This window comes from Mustela putorius, unplaced genomic scaffold (genome assembly GCF_011764305.1).
Source record: "Mustela putorius furo isolate JIRA1106 unplaced genomic scaffold, ASM1176430v1.1 tig00003949_pilon_pilon_pilon, whole genome shotgun sequence".
NCBI lineage: Eukaryota > Metazoa > Chordata > Mammalia > Carnivora > Mustelidae > Mustela > Mustela putorius.
Genome location: NW_025422093.1, coordinates 9,111,279 through 9,131,802, shown reverse-complemented (window position 1 = coordinate 9,131,802; position 20,524 = coordinate 9,111,279). Strand labels below are relative to the sequence as shown.

The 20,524-nt window shown below is 36.0% G+C and overlaps 1 protein-coding gene across 2 annotated transcripts in view; it reads left to right on the top strand.

The window, feature by feature from the left end:
• UBE2D1 (ubiquitin conjugating enzyme E2 D1) overlaps window positions 1-20,134 on the top strand; it is a 37,432-nt gene extending 17,298 nt beyond the window's left edge. For both annotated transcript variants that reach the window (XM_004780648.3, XM_013050091.2), the window contains exons 2-7: window positions 11,424-11,487; window positions 11,580-11,611; window positions 14,351-14,428; window positions 15,487-15,592; window positions 18,458-18,551; window positions 19,254-20,134. In XM_004780648.3, coding sequence (XP_004780705.1) covers window positions 11,424-11,487; window positions 11,580-11,611; window positions 14,351-14,428; window positions 15,487-15,592; window positions 18,458-18,551; window positions 19,254-19,299 — 420 coding nt within the window. In that variant the 3' untranslated portion in view covers window positions 19,300-20,134. The remainder of the gene's footprint in view (window positions 1-11,423; window positions 11,488-11,579; window positions 11,612-14,350; window positions 14,429-15,486; window positions 15,593-18,457; window positions 18,552-19,253) is intronic.
• The last annotated feature ends 390 nt before the right edge of the window (window positions 20,135-20,524 follow it).

The following is a 20,524-nucleotide window of genomic DNA, read 5'->3' as shown; positions in this document are numbered from 1 at the left end:
CTCCAGTAGTAAATGACATGTTTATTTTCCACTAAAGCTATGGATGAAGTATTCTAACAGGTCAACAGTGGTTTGGTAATGGTCTTATGGGTGTTTACACGTTGCTCTCTGGTTTTTTTTTTTTTTTTTTTCTTTACAAAGCATTGCTTTGCTTTGTTTTGCTTTTGTAACACAAACACACACTCATATATACCTCTTAATTAAAAATAAATGGTTTCAAATGCTTTGTCTTTGGATTTTTTTTTTTTTAACACTTTTAATCAGTGTGAGGTAAAAAAGCATGGCCATGAAGACGCCTATGTGGGGAGCTAATGAAACAGTTATTGGGAAGCTACATACAGAGTGCATCCTAGATTTCAGGGGAGTTGGTGGAGTAGGACAAAGTGTTCAAGGAGTGAGAGCCAGGGTCAGGTCATAAATTGTACTTTAGCGGGGCTCCCATAAGCAGCAAGAATTGTGGAGTTAAGTTTTGGCTCTTATGTGAGTATCTTACAGACTTGAGCAATTTGTATAATTCAGTGTTAATTCTTATAAAGACAGTGGAGAGAAGAGCAAAGGAAGAGATTACTAATCCTTGAAATAACATAGGAATCACTAAATTATTTTTAATACTCCATTTGTGGCTATGGACATTTCTATATGGGAATAAGAATGCCAGTTAAAACAGAGAAACCGTGAATCAGATTATAAGACTGTTTTGAGAAATTTGGAGTAAACTAAGTTGAATTTAAAGATTTATAAGTAGTTCTTGGTTTCTTGTGTCTTATCTAAAAGTATAGTAGCTGGGGTGGAGGTGGGCAAGGTGGTGACAGAGTGGGGGACCTCGTTTCATTTGGTCCCTCGAATTTAGCTGGATATCTGTCAAACCATTCTGAATACACATGAATTTAACCTGAGGTGTAAGAAGATTTATCTGGATCTCTACAAGCAGAACAACAACTACTTTTTGCAAGGTAGGAGGTACGGAACCTTGAATCTTCAAGGAAAATATCAGAAGATAAATGAAGGGGGTAGGGAGCCTCCATAAGCCAGTCACCAGAAAGTGATATAACACCAGAGCAAAAAATCAGGACCCTTGGAAATCTGCTCTAGTAAGAGACACCCCTTTTAGAAAAGGGCACAGGGGATGAACAGGGCAGAATTTTAGGTGGATCATTGTGGTATCAGGATTCCAGGAGACTAAGAAAGAATGGGGGAGCCTAAACCAATAGAATGCCCAAGCAGTTGAGTGGGTAGACTGGTTTTGGTCAGTGAGCCCAGAAGGGACTCTCAGCTCTGGTCACATAAACCATGAGCCAAGCCTGTAGGGAGATCTCTGGACCACCCTGAAAAGGACTAGAAGGTGTGGGCTGTTTAATATTCTAAGGGAGATATAAAAACAACTTGCATCCATGATACAGCAATAGATTTCAGGGCAGTGTGGCTCATGAAAGAACACTGGGGTAGCACCCACCATGACCTGGGAGCTGCAGAAGAGGGTGCATACATGGGACCAAGGCTACTGCAATTACAAAATCACATTGTGCAGAGACGCTCACAAGTATCCATAACTCCTCTGGGAAAGGGGAAATGGCAGGAGCTGTGGGATTCAGCAGTTTGGCTCATAAAGAGGCCTCATCCATGATTGGGCATCAGCTTTTGGGGTAGTGTGACCGCTGAAGGGACACTGGGACACCTCCCAGAATGACCTGGGAGCTGCAGAAGAGGGTACACGTGAGTCCATGGCTGCTATTGCAAAGTCACAAAGCACAGAGAGGCTCAGGGGTCCCTGTATCTCCTCCTGGAAAGATGAAACAGACACAAATAGTATGAGTGTGTGGAGCTTGGTAGACAAAGAAGTGGAGATGGTTTGACCTGAGGATTTATTGAAGAAAGGGGACCACAAACCTGTGGCTCTGGACCAGCGATTTCTGCATGGCCATATTTGCTCTGATCCTCTAAAGAGAAGTGGAAAGCCACCATGGAACAAAAGCCACACAACCAACCAGCTCACATTAAGGCCATCCCACTGACAAGGGGTGGGGCAACTCCACCCAAGCAAAGACCCCTGAGAAGCTGAGCAGCAGGTCCCTCCTCCAGAAGACAGGAAGAACAGGTGAATCATAGCTTATTTTCCACAGGACTGTAAAACTCCAGCTCTAGGGGAAAATAATAAAGGGAGCTCCAGGTGTTCTCTCATGACTCATTAATACTTCAGCCTAAAATTTTACATTTCTCTGTTTATTTCTTTTCTTTTTCTTCCTTTTCTTGTCTTTTTTTTTTAAATCCTGTTCCCATTTCAAATAGATTATTTGCCAACTTGTTTTTAAGTCACTTTTTAACTTTTTCACATCTACATTTTATAGATTTATGCCCCATACAAGCCCATTTTCACTATTCATTTTATCTTGATATATGAGTTCTGATTTCTTTGCAGTTTTGGGATATAGTGTCTTCTAACAAAGAATCCAAAAATCCATCAGGAACAGGGGGACCACCCTGCTTTGTCCATCCTGAGAAATTATAATCTGTCACCCTTCCTGCCCCACCCTTTTTATTATTTTGGATCATCTTGGCTTTGGTTGCGTATCTGTGGTAGCTTTACACCACTTAGGGTTTTTTGCATGGGATGTGGTTGATATTGTACACTCTATTCATTCACTCAACCATCCCTAAATAGAATGACTAGGAGGAGGAACTCTAAGCAAAGAAAAGAACAAAAGACAATGTCCTCTGCCATAGAGCTAATAGATATGGATATAAGCAAGATGTAAGAGATAGAATTCAGGATAGCAATCATGAAGTCAATAGCTAGGGTTGAAAAAAAGCATTAGTGACAATATAGAATCTCTAAGAGCAGAAATGGGATCTAATCAGGCTGAATTTAAAAAATGCTGTGAATGAGATGCAGTCTAAACTGGATAATCTAATAGCCAAGTGTAAATGAGACAGAAGAATGAATCAGTTATCTAGAATATAAGGTGATAGAAAGAAGGAAAGCTGAGGAAGATAGGAATAGGCAGCTAGGGCCCATGAAAATAGACTTAGATCAATGATGCCATGAAATGTTCCAATGTCAGAATTATTGGGATTCCTAAGGGAGTGGAGAGAGAGAGAGGACTAGAACATATTTGAGGAAATTATAGCTAAGAACTTCCCTAATCTGGGGAAGGAAACAAATATTCCTGACCAAGATGCAGAGAGGACCCCTAAAAATAAAAATAGATAAACACCCTGACATATTAGTGAAGCTTGCAAATCTTAGAGCCAATGAAGCTACTTTAAGAGCAGCAAAGGGGATGAGATCTCTTTTGTACAGAGGGAGGAATGCCATAATAACATCAGACCTATCCACAGAGACCTGGCAAGCCAGAAAGGGCTGACAAGACATAGTCAGGGTACTAAATGAGAAGAACATACAGCCAAGAATACTTTATCCAGTAAGGCTGTCATTCAGAATGGATGGAGAGATAAGGAGCTTCCAGGACAGGCAGAAACTGAAAGAATATGTGACCACCAAGCCAGCCCTGCAGGAAATATTAAGGAGGAATACTGTAAACAAAGGAAGACCCCAAGAGTAAGATAGACCAGAAGTTAACAGAGAAAACCTATAGAAACAGGTACTTTATAGGCAATACAATGGCACTAAAATAATATCTTTCAATAGCCTCTCTCAATGTAAACAGGCTGAATGCTCCTATCAAAAGACAAAGGGTTTCACATTTGATAAGAAAGCAGGGCCCACTCATATGCTGTCTACAAGAAATTCAATTTGAACCTAAAGACACCTCCAGATTGAAGGTGAGGGGATAGAGAACCATTTATCATGCTAGTCGGCCTGAAAAGAAAGTAGGGGTAGCAATCCTCATATCAGACAAATTAGATTTTAATCCAAAGACTGTAGTAAGAGATGTAGAGGGACACTATATCATACTTAAGGGGCCTATCTAATGAGAAAAATCTGATATTATAAATATCTGTGCCCCCAATGTGCAAACAGGCAATTATATAAACCAATTAATAACCAAAAAAAAGGAAATATATGGAAAACAATATATTAATAGGGGACTTCACCCCACTCACAGCAATGGGCATATCATCTAAGCAAAAGATCAACAAGAAACAAGGGCTTTGAATGATGCACTGGACCAGATGGACTTCACAGATTATATACAGTATAACCTTCCATCCTAAAACAACAGAATACTCATTCTTCTTGAGTGCACATGCAACTTTCTCCAGAATGGATCGCACACAGGGTCACAAATCAGGTCGCAACTGATACCAAAGGATTTGGATCATTCTCTGCATATTTTCAGACCATTATGATTTGAAACTGGAACTCATCACAAGAAGAAATTTGGAAGGAACCCAAACACTTGGAGATGAAAGAACATCCTGCTAAAGAACAAATGGGTCAACCAGGGCATTAAAGAACTAAACAATTCATACAAGCCTATGACAATGAAAACACATCGATTTAAACTTACGGGATACTGCAAAGGCAATCCTAAGAGAGAAGTATATATAGCAGTCCAAGCTGCTCTCAGATAATTAGAACAATCCCAAATGCACAAGCTAACCTTACACCTAAAGGACCTGGAGAAAGAACAGCAAATAAACCTAAACCAAGCAGCAGAAGAGAAATAATAGAGATTAGAGCAGAAATCAATGAAATAGAAACCAGAACAGTACAATGGATCAATGACACTAGAAGCTCTTCTTTGAAAGAATTAATACGATTGATAAACCTATGCCAGACTTATCAAAAAGAAAAGAGAAGGGATTCAAATTAATAAAATCATGATGAAAGGGGAGAAATCAGGACTAAAGCCAAGGAAATAGAGCAATTATTAGAACTTGTTACCAGCAGCTGTATGTCAACAAGCTAGACAATCTGGAAGAAATGAATGCATTCCTGGTTACTCATAAACTACCAAGACTGAAACAGGAAGAAATAGACAATCTGAACAGACCAATAACCAGCAAGGAAATTGAAACAGTCGTCAAAACCTGCCAAAGATCAAGAGTCCAGGGCCAGGAGGTTTCCCAGGGGAATTCTGCCAAACATTCAAAGAAGAAATCATACTTATTCTACTGAAGGTGTTCCAATAAATAAAATGGAAGGAAAACTTCCAAACTCGTTCTATGAGGCCAGCATTACCCTGATCCCCAAGCCAGACAAAGACCCCATCAAAAGGAAAATTACTGACCAATATCCCTAATGAACATGGACACCAAGATACTCAACAAGATCCTGGCCAATAGGACCCAACAGTACCTTAAAAGGATTATTCACCACGACCAGGTGGGATTTATTCCCGGGATCCAAGGTGGTTCAACATTCACAAATCAATCAACATGATAGAGCACATTAGCCAAAGAAGAGACAAGAACCCTCTAATCTTCTCAATTGATGCAAAAAAGCATTTGACAAAATACAGCATCTTTTCATGATTAAAACTCTTTCAGAATACAGGGATAGAGGGAGCATACCTCAAAACCATAAAAGGCATCTATGAATAGCCCACAGCAAATATTCTCAGTGGGAAAAACAGAAAGCTTTTCCCTTCAGGTCAGGAACACAGCAGGGATTCCCACTCTTACCACTTTTGTACAATGTAACAACGTAATTCAACGTAATCCTAGCCTCAGCAATCAGACAACATAAAAGACATTCAAATCAGCAAAGAAGAAGTCAAGTTGAAAAGAAACTGAGGAAGACACAAAGACATGGAAAAGAATCTCATGCTTATGGATTGGAAGAATGAACATCGTTATAATGTTTATGCTGTCCAGAGCAATCTACACATTCAGTGCAATCCCTATCAAAATTCCATTGACAGGGGCGCCTGGGTGGCTTAGTGGGTTGAGGCCTCTGCCTTTGGCTCGGGTCATGATTCCAGTGTCCTGGGATTGAGCCCCGCATTGGGCTCTCTGCTCGGCGGGGAACCTGCTTCCCCTTCTCTCTCTGCCTGCCTCTCTGCCTACTTCTGATCTATGTCTGTGAAATAAATAAAATCTAAAAAAAAAAAAAAAAAAAAATCCATCGACATTTTTACAGAGCCAGAGCAAACAGTCCTAAAATTTATATGGAACCAGAAAAGATCCCGAATCCCCAGGGGAATATTGAAAAAGAAAACAAAAACTGAGAGCACCAGAATGCATGGCTTCAAGGTATATTACAAAGCTGTGGTCATCAGGATAGCACTGTATTGGCACAAAAACAGACACAGAGATCTGTGGGACAGAGTAGGGAACCCAGAAATGGACCCTCAACTGTATGGTCAACTCATCTTTGACAAAGCAGGAAAGAATATCCAGTGAAGAAAGACTGGTGCTGGAAAAATTGGACAGCCAATAAATGATGCTGGAAAAATTGGACAGCCACATGCAGAAGAATAAAACTGAACCATTCTATTACACCATACAGAAAGATAAGCCCAGAATGCATGAAAAATCTAAATGTGAGACAGGAATTCATTAAAATCCCAGAGGAAAACACAAGCAGTAACCTTTTTGATCTTGGCCACAGTGACTTCTGTCCTTTTTTTTTTAGGCCTTTTTAAAATTCATTTTTTAGAGAGAACATTTAAGTAGGGAGGACATCATGCAGAGCAGGTAGAGGGAGAAGCAGGTCCCAGGCTGAGGAAGGAGCCCTGTGCAAGACTCTATCCCAGGACTTGGGATCATGACCTGAGCTGAAGGCAGACGTTTAACCAACTAAGCCACCTACGTGTCCCTACAGTGACTTCTTTCAAGACACATCTCTAAAGGCAAAGGAAGCAAAAGCAAAAATGAACATTCGAGACTTCAAGATAAAAAGCTTTCTCATAGCAAAGTCAATAGTCAACAAACTAAAGAGGAGCTCACAGAATGGGAGAAGATATTTGCAAATAACATTACAGATAAAGGGCTGGTGTCTAAGATCTGTAAAGAATTTCTCAAACTCAAGACCCAGAAAACAAATAATTCAGTCAAGAAATGGGCAGAAGACATGAACAGATACTTTTCCAGAGAGGACATCCAAATGACCAATAGACACATGAAAAATGCTCCACATCACTTGCCATCAGGGAAATACAAATCAAAACCACAATGAGATACCACCTTTAACCAGTAAGAATGGCCAAAATTAACAAGACGGAGGAACAAATGTTGGCAAGAATGTGGAGAAAAAAAAAATCTTATTACAGTGTTGGTGGGAATGCAAATTGGTGCAACCACTTTCAAAAACAGTAGGGTGGTTCCTCAGATGTTAAAAATAGAACTGCTCTATAACCCAGCAATTGCACTACTGGGTATTTACTCCAAATATACAGATGGCGTGAAAAGAAGGGGCACCTGCACCCCAGTGTTTGTAGCCACAGTGTCCACAATAGCCAAACAGTGGAAGGAGCCATGATGTTCTTCAACGGATGGCATGGATAAATAAGATGTAGTTCATATATACAATGGGGTATTACTCAGCCATCATCAGAAAGGTTGAATACCCATCATTTGCATCAACATGGGTGGAATTGGACAGTATTATTCTATGTGAAATATGTCAAGTAGAGACATGTCATTTGGTTTCAGTCTTCTGTGGAACATAAGGAATAGTATGGAGGACCACAGAGAAAGGGAGGGAAAACTGAATGGGAAGAAATCAGAGAGGGAGACAAACTATGAGAAACTCTGGACTCCGGGAGACACACTGAGGGTTGCAGAAGGGAGGGGAGTTGTGGGATGGGGTAACCTGATGATGGGCATTAAGGAGGGCACGCGTGATAATGAGCACTGGATGTTATATGCAACTGATGAATTGTTGAACACTACATCAAAAACCAATATGTTGGCTAAGTGAACATAATTTTTTTTATTGTGTTATGTTAGTCATCATAAAATACATCATTAGTTCTTGATGCAGTGTTCCAAGATCATTTAAATGGATATAATTTAAATAAAATAAGATAAAATAAAATTAAAAGGTTCAAATAAAAAAAACGATACTGGCTGCTGAATAGGCTAAGAAGAAAAGAGTGGGGATTTGGTTTGGTTGTACTTTTGTTGTTACATATTTTCACACTCTTAGCACATCTCAGAATTCCTCATTTTTGTTTTTTCAGACTTAAGGTCTATTTTTGTGGGTGAGGGAGGGTATATTTTGAGCCTTTTGTTTTCTGTTGGTCATTCTGTCTGTACTGATGTACCATAGTTTCAGTCACGTATTTCCAAATATAACAGGGTCTGAGAAAGGGATAGAACAGTAGGCATTTAGACTCCTAAAGAGTCTAGGATGTTTAAGTCTCTTCACCTGAGCATTAGTATCATTATTAGTAAGTAATGACCAGTCTCACTCTGAAGAATGTTTGAGGTACTGTCAGCTGCCACTTTCCTATAATAAGTGAGCTTTAAATAGACAACTTAAGAACCTGACCTTTGCAGTTTGGTTGTGAGGTTTTTGTTTCTCATCCTGAGCTCTAACTGCCCCTAACAGAGGAGGAAGAATCAGGGCACAAAAACATACGAACAAGAAAACCTTGACTTTCCTATATTATTTTAAGAGATTTGAAAACAGTCTAACATTTGAAATTTGAACATGATTTAAGGCCATTACAAATTACAATTTGGGGTTTTTTGTTAGTATACAAAATAAATGTGTATTTATGGATAGGTATGACTTATTCACATATATAGTAGCTCTGTAAAATATATACATGCAAATGAATTCCAGCTTTTTAACTATAGAAATTGATTTTCAAAATAACTACTTTTCTAGTTAAAATAAGGGCAAAGTAGTCCCATTTACCCATTTATACTAATTTTTGGAAAACTCAACATGATTAATATTTTCAGAAGCAACCTCCTAGAAGTCCAGTTTAGAAAACTATCAAATAAAGCACAGTCACTTCAGATGGGTATATGACTTGGGAACTCCTCCCCCAGTCATTTAAACTGGTTAAATAATTGCATTCTGCTACTAGAGAATTGGATGGTTGTTATCCATTCCATATTAACATTTACTTGAATGCTTATATATGTCAGAGATTGCTGTACATTTCACATGTGTCATTTCTCTTGTTATAGAAACTATGGATAAAAGTAGTAATGCCACTTTACATTAAATGAAGGTTTGGAGAGTTAAAAACAAACAAACAAACAATGTTTTGCCCAAGATCATGTGGCAGTGGAGTAATGGTACCATTATCACATTAACCATTATCACTAAGTCAAGGACTGAAATATTCCTCTTTATTTTTTAATTATACTTGGACCAAAGAAGCTGCTCTGTTAGTTAATTATTATCAGGAAGAAGAGTACAGCACTAGCTGTATAGATAATAGCAACAAAAACAAATGAACGGACCAAGATATATACTGGAGAAGATTTAGAAGGAGACCAGAGTTGGTACTTGGCTCCGTTTTTAGCTTTCTTAGGAAAGCTTTCCCTGCCACATCCTATTCCTTATCTGTCTGTTAGAACACTGAACTCATTGTTGTAATTACCATATTGCAATGATTCTAAGGTGCACATATTTTTCATTTAACATTTCTAAAATCTGGATGCATCTTATAATTGATGTCGTCTTTTTTTTTTTTTTAAGATTTTATTTATTTATTTGACAGGCAGAGATCACAAGTAGGCAGAGAGGCAGGCAGAGAGAGAGGAGGAAGCAGGCCCCCTGCTGAGCAGAGAGCCCGATGTGGGGCTCGATCCCAGGACTCTGGGATCATGACCTGAGCAAAGGCTTTAACCTTAAAGGCAGAGGCTTTAACCCACTGAGCCACCCAGGTGCCCCTAATTAATGTTGTCTTAAAATTAGTTGTCAACATTTCTCCTTAATAATTGGTTCAAAAAATAAGGATGTGATATATGGTCGATGGCATCTTAGATTTGATGCACAATATTTACATGTGTTCCCATGAAAAGGTTTATATCATCCCAACAGTTTTAAATACCAGATATATATGGTGATTTTCCAGTTTCTAGTCTAGTCCTCTTTTAAGCTTCAGACCTCTATGTTGAACTACATTTTCCTTCAAAACCACAGGCATCACCAATTCAATATGTCTACTTTCTGAACAAACTTGTCTTTCAGTATTCCCCCATGTCAGTAAATGGAATCTCCGTTTGTACATTTGTGAAGCTGAAAAGCTATCGGTTTGACTGCCAGGGTGTGAATCCCACTTCCACCTTACACTAGTTATGTGAGGACACTGAGACATGTGTCTGTCTTCATCTGTAAAATGGGGAGCATAATAACACCTATCTCTGAGAGTTGTTGGGACATTAAAACAAGGAGTAAATGTTAGCTGCCACTGATCTTTATGATACATATCTGTGACCTCTCTCCTTAACTCTGGACATGTAACTCATCCTCAAATCCTGTGAGAGGTAGGCCCTTTAAAATACTTCTGTCCACTTTTATCTCATCGCTGCTTCTCCACTCCAGGCCCTCATTTTTCTCACCTATAGTAACTAATAGCTTCTACTCTTTCTCATCTCTAGTCTATTCAGTACAAAGATCAGTCAACAATCTTTTAAATCAGATCACACAACTTCTTAAAAACCCACAGTTCTTAGTATGGTATGTATTGTTCTCAGTTGTCTGCCTAGCCTCTGCCCACTTTTTCAGCCTCATCTTATGCTGCTCTACCTTGTAGTGTCACTCATTTCTCCCAAAACGAACTCCCACTCATCCTTTACTTTTCTTCTTAGCTGCCACTGCCTCAAAGACATGTTCTGATCTTCCAAACTAAAGTAGTTACTTCAGTCCTAGTGTATGATCTTTTATATTGAATTTATACCTTTCATATTTGGGGTGAAGATAAGGAAGTCGAGTGATTTCCCCAAGGATTGTAATGCTGATTATGGTAGAACTAGAATGCCAGACGAGGACCGGCCAACTCTAAACTCTCATTTCCATGGTCCTTCCTTTGCTTTCTTGAGAACAGAAGAAAGCATATGAATCAATGTGCGAGGCTTCCAAATATGGCCTGACTTCTCTCCTTTCTTTCTATTTAAACTTCAGGTAGGTTGTTCTCTCAATATCCATTTCTTTGGAAGCCGTCCCTCCCAAATTAGATTGTAAACCTTTGAAGATGTTCGTCTATTCATATGGTACTAATATAACATTCTTCTAGCAGTTCTTATATATACCTAGCAGTTATATAAATTACCTTGGTTACAATAGATACTGATTAAATATTTTTGTCTTAGGGATGTTAGAGAAAAACAGTATTTTAATCCATTTAATTTATTCAGGGTTTGGTGATATTTCATGAAAGAATATAGTACTTGCCATACTCTTCTACCAATCAGTTACTACATTTTCTGTTATCAGATTTTGAATAGAACTGCCTCAAATTTAATTTTAAAGTAAATAGTTGGTGTCTTCATAGATTATTATGCTTGTTTCACTAGAAAAACAATTAACCTTAAGTATTTTTGCTTTGCTTCAGGAATTAAGTGATCTACAACGAGACCCACCTGCTCATTGTTCCGCTGGACCCGTGGGGGATGACTGTAAGCTTTGCTATCTTGCTAGAATTTTGCTACCATTAATAATATAGGTTTGAATGTTTGTTAATGACTTCAAAACTCTTTGTTTGTTTCAGTGTTCCACTGGCAAGCAACTATTATGGGACCTGTAAGTATGATTCATATATATGAAATTAATTCCCTCAGCCATACCTCATTCTTACCATTTCACCTTTGATGAGACGTTTGTGGCTAAGGTTGAGTTTTCATGTACTCTGAACACTCAGGAAGCAAAATACAATGAAAGGATTTTTGATGATTTTCTGGAGCACTGGTGGCAAATCACTTGTTTGGATCACTTTGATGTTTCCCTTTGACAAATCCTTGGTCATTACACATAGTCATGGATCACCCACCATTTGCACCGAGTCTATATGTTACACATTTGCTTTATCTGTTTTTAAGCACAAAAGTCAGTTGTTCAGAACCCAGTATAATGATCCTCGCATCAACAATTTTAGTAAAAGAAAAAAATAATATTTTAGTAGGTTAGAAATGACTCTTATTAACTCAGCAATGGAATACCTGCAAGCAACAAGCACCAGTTTGCAATAACTCTTCACTGTTCCTGTGTGTGAGAGGGAACTGGTAAGATAATTGTAACAGATCTGTCTTTGCCAACTCCTGAATTTGTTGTTTTTAGTTTTGTTGTATTGTACTGAACTCAAAATTACCTATTTTATGACTGGCCTTACCTAACACTTACTACCCTTGTTAAGATTATTTCTTTCTGTACCTAGAGGCAGTTATGACTTGAAAAAGACTTTTTTTTTTGTGCACAAAAATCTGATTGCATAGGAATGGGCATAGACTACTTCCTGGGTGAGAATATACATACTAGTAACCTGTTTACATGAACATCATTCTCTCCCTCCCCTGAAAGAATTTTATCTAGTAAGGCATAGAGGTTTTAATCATATTACTAGTGTTTCACTTTTAAAAACAAATACTGAATTTTCAGAGCAGAAGTCCTGGGCAAATGTCTCAAATTCCTAAACTGTTATGTTAAGTTAGTTTTTTCTAAGGGTAAAATGCAATATATTTAAAGAACAACTTGAAGAATCTAATTATTTGTTTTTCATTGCTTACTAAGAACCTTCAAAATACTATTATTTATTTATTTATTTATTAAAGATTTACTTATTTATTTGACAGACCAAGATCACAGGTAGGCAGAGAGGCAGGCAGAGAGAGAGAGAGTGGAAGAAGCAGGCTCCCTGCTGAGCAGCGAGCCCGATGCGGGACTCGATCCCGGGACCCTGGGATCATGACCTGAGCTGAAGGCAGAGGCTTTAACCCACTGAGCCACCCAGGCGCCCCCAAATACTATTATTTAAAGGCCCACCCTTACCATTTGAATTATAGCCCTTCACAGATATTCCTTAGATGAATCACATGTAGCAAATGGTTACAATTATGTTACTCGTACCCCCTTTATTTTAGTAATGCAAACAGGCCACTCTCTAATATCATTTGAATTCATTTACATTTTCTACATTCCCTTTAACTTTTGAAGAACTAGAATTAAACTATATATAGTTAGAATAATTATACAGTGTAGTCCTCTAATGCATATGCAGAGACTTGGGGAAGTAATGATAGTTTTGCTGTTATTACCAAAGTGGTAATATAACATGATAACATGAAAAATTTCATTAAATATTAAGGAGGGGCCCCTGGGTGGCTCAGTTGGTTAAGCATTTGACTTTGGCTTAGGTCATGATCTCAGGGTCCTGGGATTTAGCCCTATGTTATGCTTGTCCCTCTGCTCCTCCCCCAGCTCATGCCCTCTTTCTCAAATAAATAAATTATATATATGTAAGTAGATATATGAATATACGTGTGTGTGTGTGTGTATACACACATATATATATAGAAATATGTGTGTGTGTATATATATATATATATATGAAGGAATATATATAAAGGAATTAAAATAGATTTTACCTTTATTCTTTAGCATTTTTTTCTTGCTTGTAACATTGAATGTATTTTCTAACTGCCATAAAGAAACATGGCCAAATTTAAATTCTTCCTATATAGTTGGTTCCTAATTTGATTCAATGACTATTGAATTTATCTAGTTTTATTTTGAGCTTTTTTGTGTTTTCCACATTCTATTGTAAACTGTTACTAAGTGAAGGTTGGAGGTCTGAATTGTGTGTCATGTAGCCTTTCCTTTTTATAACTTGGTCTTTTTATTTCATTTCTATTCTTGCCCCTTAAAGGACGACCATTGGTGCCCCTCCGAAGCTCAGTCAGTTAAGTGTGCTGACTATTGATTTCAGTTCAGGTCTGATCTCAGGATCATGGGATCATTTCCCATGTCAGTTTCCCTGCTCAGTGAGGAGTCTGTTCAGGATTGTCTTTCCCCCTCTGCCCCTCCCCCTGCTTTCACTCTCTCTAAAATAAATAAATCTTAAAAAAAAAACCACGACAATCAGATCTTAAGTTTTATAAATAAGAAGGTAAATAAATACTAGCCCAAACCCTGTTTCCCATACTGATTACTGCTGTGGAAAATTCTTCTTTTCTTAAAGCAATCTTGTGTATATACTAATCTATAAAACTCTAGACTCATAAAAAGATCTGTTTAGGTAAGTAACATCACTGTGTGTGTCCTATTTTTGTGTTTAACTTTGATGTCACCATGATTATTGGAGATTCTTCCTTCATACCTGCAAAAGGAAACCTGTTTTCAAGGTAAATGATTTGAACTTAGGACAGAATGATGGCTTTTTTTTTTTCCCCAAATCAATTTGGGGGGAAATCATCTTAGGTTACTAAATAAATATAGTAATCACTAAATAAATATAGTAATCACTAATGCAAATATTTGTAATTTCAGCCTGATAGCGCCTATCAAGGTGGAGTCTTCTTTCTCACTGTACATTTTCCGACAGACTATCCTTTTAAGCCACCAAAGGTATTTTCATTTTTATGATTGATTTGACTCCTTGTCAGAGATTTTACTCTCCACCCCAAGATATGTACATGATGTCAAAGACTGTGGGTAGCTTAGCATGTTCAAACTATTCTGTAAAATCACTGAATTTAAATATGCTTATTACTCAAATATTGGACTATATCTGTAAAACAAAAGGCGATATCTGTTATATGATAAATTAGCTTCCTTACCTTTTTTTCTCCTCCTCATTAGGTATATGTAGTTTGGGAAATTTTTTATGGTCAAGAATCACACTTTTGTATTCAGGGGATTATTTTTGAGAAAGTTGACCCTATTTCTCAGGTCTTAAGTTGTGATTCAACAAAAATTTATTGAGTACCTCCAGTGTTCTGTTAACATTGGGGAATACAGAAATAAATGTGACACAGTCCCTTTATTAAGTATGGTAAGAAAAATAAAAACATGTCCTTATTACATTAAATTTACACTGGATCTGAAGAGGAAATAAATGATGGTGACAGCAAGGAGGGAGAAGTTTATTAACAAATACTTCCACTCAGAATAATTATTTTAGATTTTTAAAAACACCTGATTAACATTATATATATGAAACAATGTAACAACAACTCTTGTGGAAAATTAGAATTCTTAGCAGATCCCTTAGGATAGGTAACAGGCTGAGGCTCCTCAACTTTCTTCTGGAACAGGGTCGGCATGCTATTTTTAAATTCATTGTTATTTGTAGGTATCAATGATAATCAAATTAAGAAATGGATTACTTTGAGGGATGATGAAACCCATGGTTAATTACTCCAGGTACTACTCCGGCAGTCATACCAGCTAATATAGATTTATTTATTATATTCCAAAATACTTCTCAGTTCCAGGGGGCCAAGGGGAAACTGACTATTTGCTTTCACACTCCCATTAGCTAAAACTATGTGCACAAAGTAGATGCTCAATTTGTTGCTGAATTTCTCCTCTAAGGTCATGTAAAGTTGAGGACATTTTGCAGATTGGTTCTGTTTTGTTCATAGTTTGTGGGTTGTCACATTTTTGTTTCGTTTTATTTATAGATTGCTTTCACAACAAAAATTTACCATCCAAACATAAACAGTAATGGAAGTATTTGTCTTGATATCCTGAGGTCGCAATGGTCACCAGCTCTGACTGTATCAAAAGGTAATTTTTATTTACCAGATTTATAATTATTGATAACAGTGAGACAAGAAAAATATAGCAGAACTATCTAAGGACTAAAGTTTTTAAAAAAAATACAATTTACTGTTTTCTCCTGCTTTGATTTTGCTTTGCTTTCATAGCTCTTCTACTACTCTTTTGCTTTTGTCAGTTTGATGTGGCTAAGGGTCAAATCTTAATAATAAAATGAGACAAATTTAAATATGTTAGAACTAGAAATTTGGTTGAGCCTACTGACATTTTACCCCTTTAGTTTGGGCTTTAAAGAGAGAGACAGAGTGAAAATCAGATTTTAGGATCAGTTGTGCCATTTATTAAATAGTATTGTTAATGTAATGAGTAAAGCTTTACATCTCTTACTTCATCTAAGAAGACATATTTCACACTTTAGAATAATGCAGTATATTTATTAGGATGTTAGTCTAAACTTTTAATAACCAATAGCATTATTTATGACTGATAACATAATCCATGTGGATTCTCAGCTTTAACAGTTACATACTTTTTTCTTGCTCAATTATCAGGTGTGTATGTAGACCTTCTAGTACCTAGCCAATAGTTTCTGCTGTGCTAGCGCTCTTAATTCATGTCTTGTTTCTCCAGCAGAAGAGAACCCAACCATCAGAAAATACTGTTTTGAGTTAGAAGCTTCTGCCCCTGAAGTAATTTGGTAGTTTTCCCTTTTTATAAAATTTAAGAAAACTATTTCTCTTGAAGGATTCAGGGGAGGAATGAATCTGTGCTCTTTTAAAAAAATATTTTTAATAAATGCTACCTGCATGTTTAACTTGTTTTTAAAAGTGATTAGGTTTATAGTAAGCAGGGTCCACAGCAATAATATTTCAAATATTAGGTAAGTAGTAGCCCTTCACGTCAGCTAGTTATTATGAATGGCAGTTTTTCTGACCTAAAATGTTTGTATAAAATGTTCATGTTGATTCTAGTGTCTCTTTAAAAATCACATAGTATAACTGTTATGTACTAGATGCAAGAAAGTTTTTGTGTCACAGGATTATTCGAATTAATACACTCTTTCCTGGAATGGAAATGGAAATGTAATTGATTTGGTGTAAGTGGTTAAGTACTTACACATACAAAAGAAATGGCAGACTGCCAGATATTGAGCACTAATTTTCTAACATCGGTAGCTTTTTATAAATATTAATTAGTTTTCTTGGCTTCTGGAAACTGCCCTTGAAGAAGAATTTCAAGTAGCCTCACTATCCTCATATGTAAAATGAGGATTATAAGAGTATTACCATGTAAGGTCACTATGCATCTGGCACATAGAAGACATTCGACTGAATGTTAACTATTATTACCTTTTTCTTTATCTTAAAACATTTGATTTGTGTACATTGTAGTGAAATCAGGGCACATTGCTCTTGGCAGCAGGAGTGGGAAATGAGGAACTTCCCTCTTGCCTTATTTTATAAGGTAGCTTATACTTTGCTTATTTGTACATTTTCTACTTTTTTATATTTTAAATGTCTTATTTTGCTTTCTATTGTGAGTTTAGTCTGGAAACTCTGGAGATGTGAGCCTAGATAATCTACCCTACTAGTTTAATATAAAAGGCTTAAAATTTCAGTAGGCATATGGAAGATAAAGAAGATGAATAAAATACTAATTTTTTTCATTAGCCCTTAGCAGCTCCCTTTCTGTATTATTTAAGAAATTAACACTGCTTTATAAATTTGCTTGTGGATTTGTAAGACTAGGAAAAGATAAAGGAACATAGTAGAACATCTTGAAATGTTCTTCCAAAGATTCCTCGTACACCCTCAGAAGTTTTGGCATGCAATCATAACAGACAAATCAGGAACCAGAGTCCTTGTTCCTTCCTTTTTCAGATACTTACATTGTTTTTAAGAATGCAGCTATTTGAATTAGTATTTTGATGTGGGAAGAAACAACTACTTTTATAATTTTCACTTATATTTTAAAACATACAAGTTATGAATTGATAATTGTTCACATTATTTTTAAATGACTGTGATACAAATAATGTACATGGAATAAAAGATTCATTGAAAAAAACCTGACAAATATTTCTTCTTTGTAGGCAAACTAGCACGAAGCCAAAGTAAAAAAAGTGCATAAACATGTGTCCAAAATGGTTTGGACTGTTAACTGCAATTTGTTTGCTGTACTTTGAATTGATTAAAACATAGATTTTCTGCATTAAAATAAAATAAAAAATGGATGGTTTCCTTATTAAAGTACAAAAGTATCTTTAAAAAATAGCTAGGGACGCCTGGGTGGCTCAGTTGGTTAAGTATCTGCCTTCGGTTCAGATCATGATCCTAGGCAGGGTCCTAAGTTTGAGTCCCTCATTGGGCTCCTTGCTCAGCAGGGAGCCTGCCTCTCCCTCTGCCTGCTGCTCCCCTGCTTGTGTGCTGTTTTCCTCATATCAATAAATAAGATCTTTAAAAAAAATACCTAAAGTTAGGATGCTGTTCTAAAAATGTTTTGATTAGGTACCATATTTGGTATATGTATGTATTACCTAAAGTTATTTTTATAGAGAACTCTTCAGATTAAATGTTTAGTTACTTTATAAATGCACATTTTTTAAATAAGTAGAAATTCAAATAAAATTTAAAACTTCGAAAGTTATAGTGATTTTGTATTATATACATTGTATGCTAATTTTATACTTTCTAATTAAAAATTAGAAATATTTGCTTCTAAGCTAAGTTAGTCTAAAAAGTAATTTAACATGCTCATTTGATTTTGTTTTCTTTATAAGTTCATTGTCTATATTCAGTAAAAGCGTTTTCATATGTGTAATTGTTATAAAGCAGAAAGATCATTATCTGATGTGATGTTCTTTTTTCAATCTAGTTTTATTGTCCATATGTTCTCTACTTTGTGATCCTAATCCAGATGACCCCTTAGTACCAGATATTGCACAAATCTATAAATCAGACAAAGAAAAGTAAGTGTTTACTTATATTAGTTTCTGCCTGGGTGTATTTCTGTGTGGTCTGCCAAAACACAAGTATTATCAATATATTTAAGTACATTTAATTGTGTTAATTGTACTAAATTTGCCTATCTTTATTAGTCTTTTTGCAAGAGATATTATTCCTTCCCATACAGTGTTTAGTCCTTTACTATTTAATAGTAACATGTTCTGCATTTGTGTAATATGTCTGTTTTTTGACAGGAGAGAACCATATATATAGTTCTGGGTAGTAAATTTAAAATTAAAGAATTTGATAGTTGGAAAGGCTTGAATATTTTTCTCCCAGGAAGAGAAGTTATCCCTAACCCCCTCCAATCTGACCCAATTTTCAAGCTGTTTCATCTTGCTGGAACCATTGATTCATTTGCATTTTATAGGTGATGCCCATTCAGGGTTGGCTTTTATAGACTTTGTTAGAAATTGATTTCTTATTTTGTTGTTTATAATTTAGGCATGTTTCTGTATTGGTGGTAGAGAAATCCATCAGTTAAAAAACCACTTGTTTTCTATTTTATTTAATATATGAGCCTAAGTCACATTGACTCAATAATTGGCTTATGAATTATTACTGCAATTAAGTGTAAAAAGGTAGAGTGTACAGTTTTATATAAATAGTTCTTCTAAAAGATTCATTTTATCTGTTTTTATGATATCCCTTTTGTATACCTACAGATACAACAGACATGCAAGAGAATGGACTCAGAAATATGCAATGTAAAGTCAAAAAAAATTTCATATATACCAGAGTACTGTAAAATCTAGGTTTTTTTCAACATTAGCAGTAAATTGAGCACTGTTTACTGTTTCATTGTATCATGAAATCCTTTGATTTTTACCCATTTTACATGTATTTCTGAAGCAAGACAAAACAAACTTACAAAAATACCCTTCAGACTGTGATGAGAGCATTTGTCATTTTGTATGCATTGAGAAAGACATTTATTATGGTTTTTAAGATACTTGGACATCTGCATCTTCAGCTTACAAGATCTGCAATGCATCTGAAAAGCAACCAAATTATTTTTTGCTGAAACTAAATGTTTTTACATGAGAAATGCTGTATGTGTTGTCTAAGATGTCATCAGTTTTATAAATCTGTATTCAGATTCATTCTTTGTTAGCTCACTTTATAATTTGTATTTTTTTACTGTATAGACTAAATATATTCTATTTACATGTATGTCAACTCATTACCTTTTTCCTGTGAACAGTATTGAAAAAACCCAACAGCTGGTAATTAAATGAATTAACTGTCTGTCTCCCTTGTCTTAGGGTAATCGGTAGATTGATCGCAGATTTCTTAAACCTGAAAGGATCTTTACACTGTAATTCTCAGTATCCTGATTATGGAGAAACACTTGTTTTGATTTTGTTATACTTGACTTAACTTTATTGCAATGTGAATTAATTGCACTGCTAAGTAGGAAGATGTGTAACTTTTATTTGTTGCTACTCACATTTGAGTTTTTCTTCTGTATAGGCAATGTTATATTGACACCTTTTACAGATATTAATGTAGCTTTTTCCATATAAATAAAATGCTTTTTCTACTATTTGTCTTGATTACTTAAAGAAATAAATTATCTATAAGTAAGGATCAAAACTATAAAATTTTGCATGCAAATTAATTCCAAATTGTGCAAATGAGGTCTATTGTATTTGAAATTTTATTGCTTTAGGTTTGTATTTGTTTGCCATATTATTAGTCTAGAGGATGGAACACATTGGACCCTTGTTATAGAAGACAATTTAGAATAAGTTGGGGTTTGTCTTGGATCACATTTTAAGTGAATCATTTACTAAGGTACTGTGATGAATATAAGGCAGGGTCACCCACACTGGAGAAAGTATTGACCTGAAAAATAGTTTAATTATTAAAATGCCCTCTAGGTAGAATGGACATTGTAATTTCTTAACATTTTAAAATCTAGAATTTTTAAAAT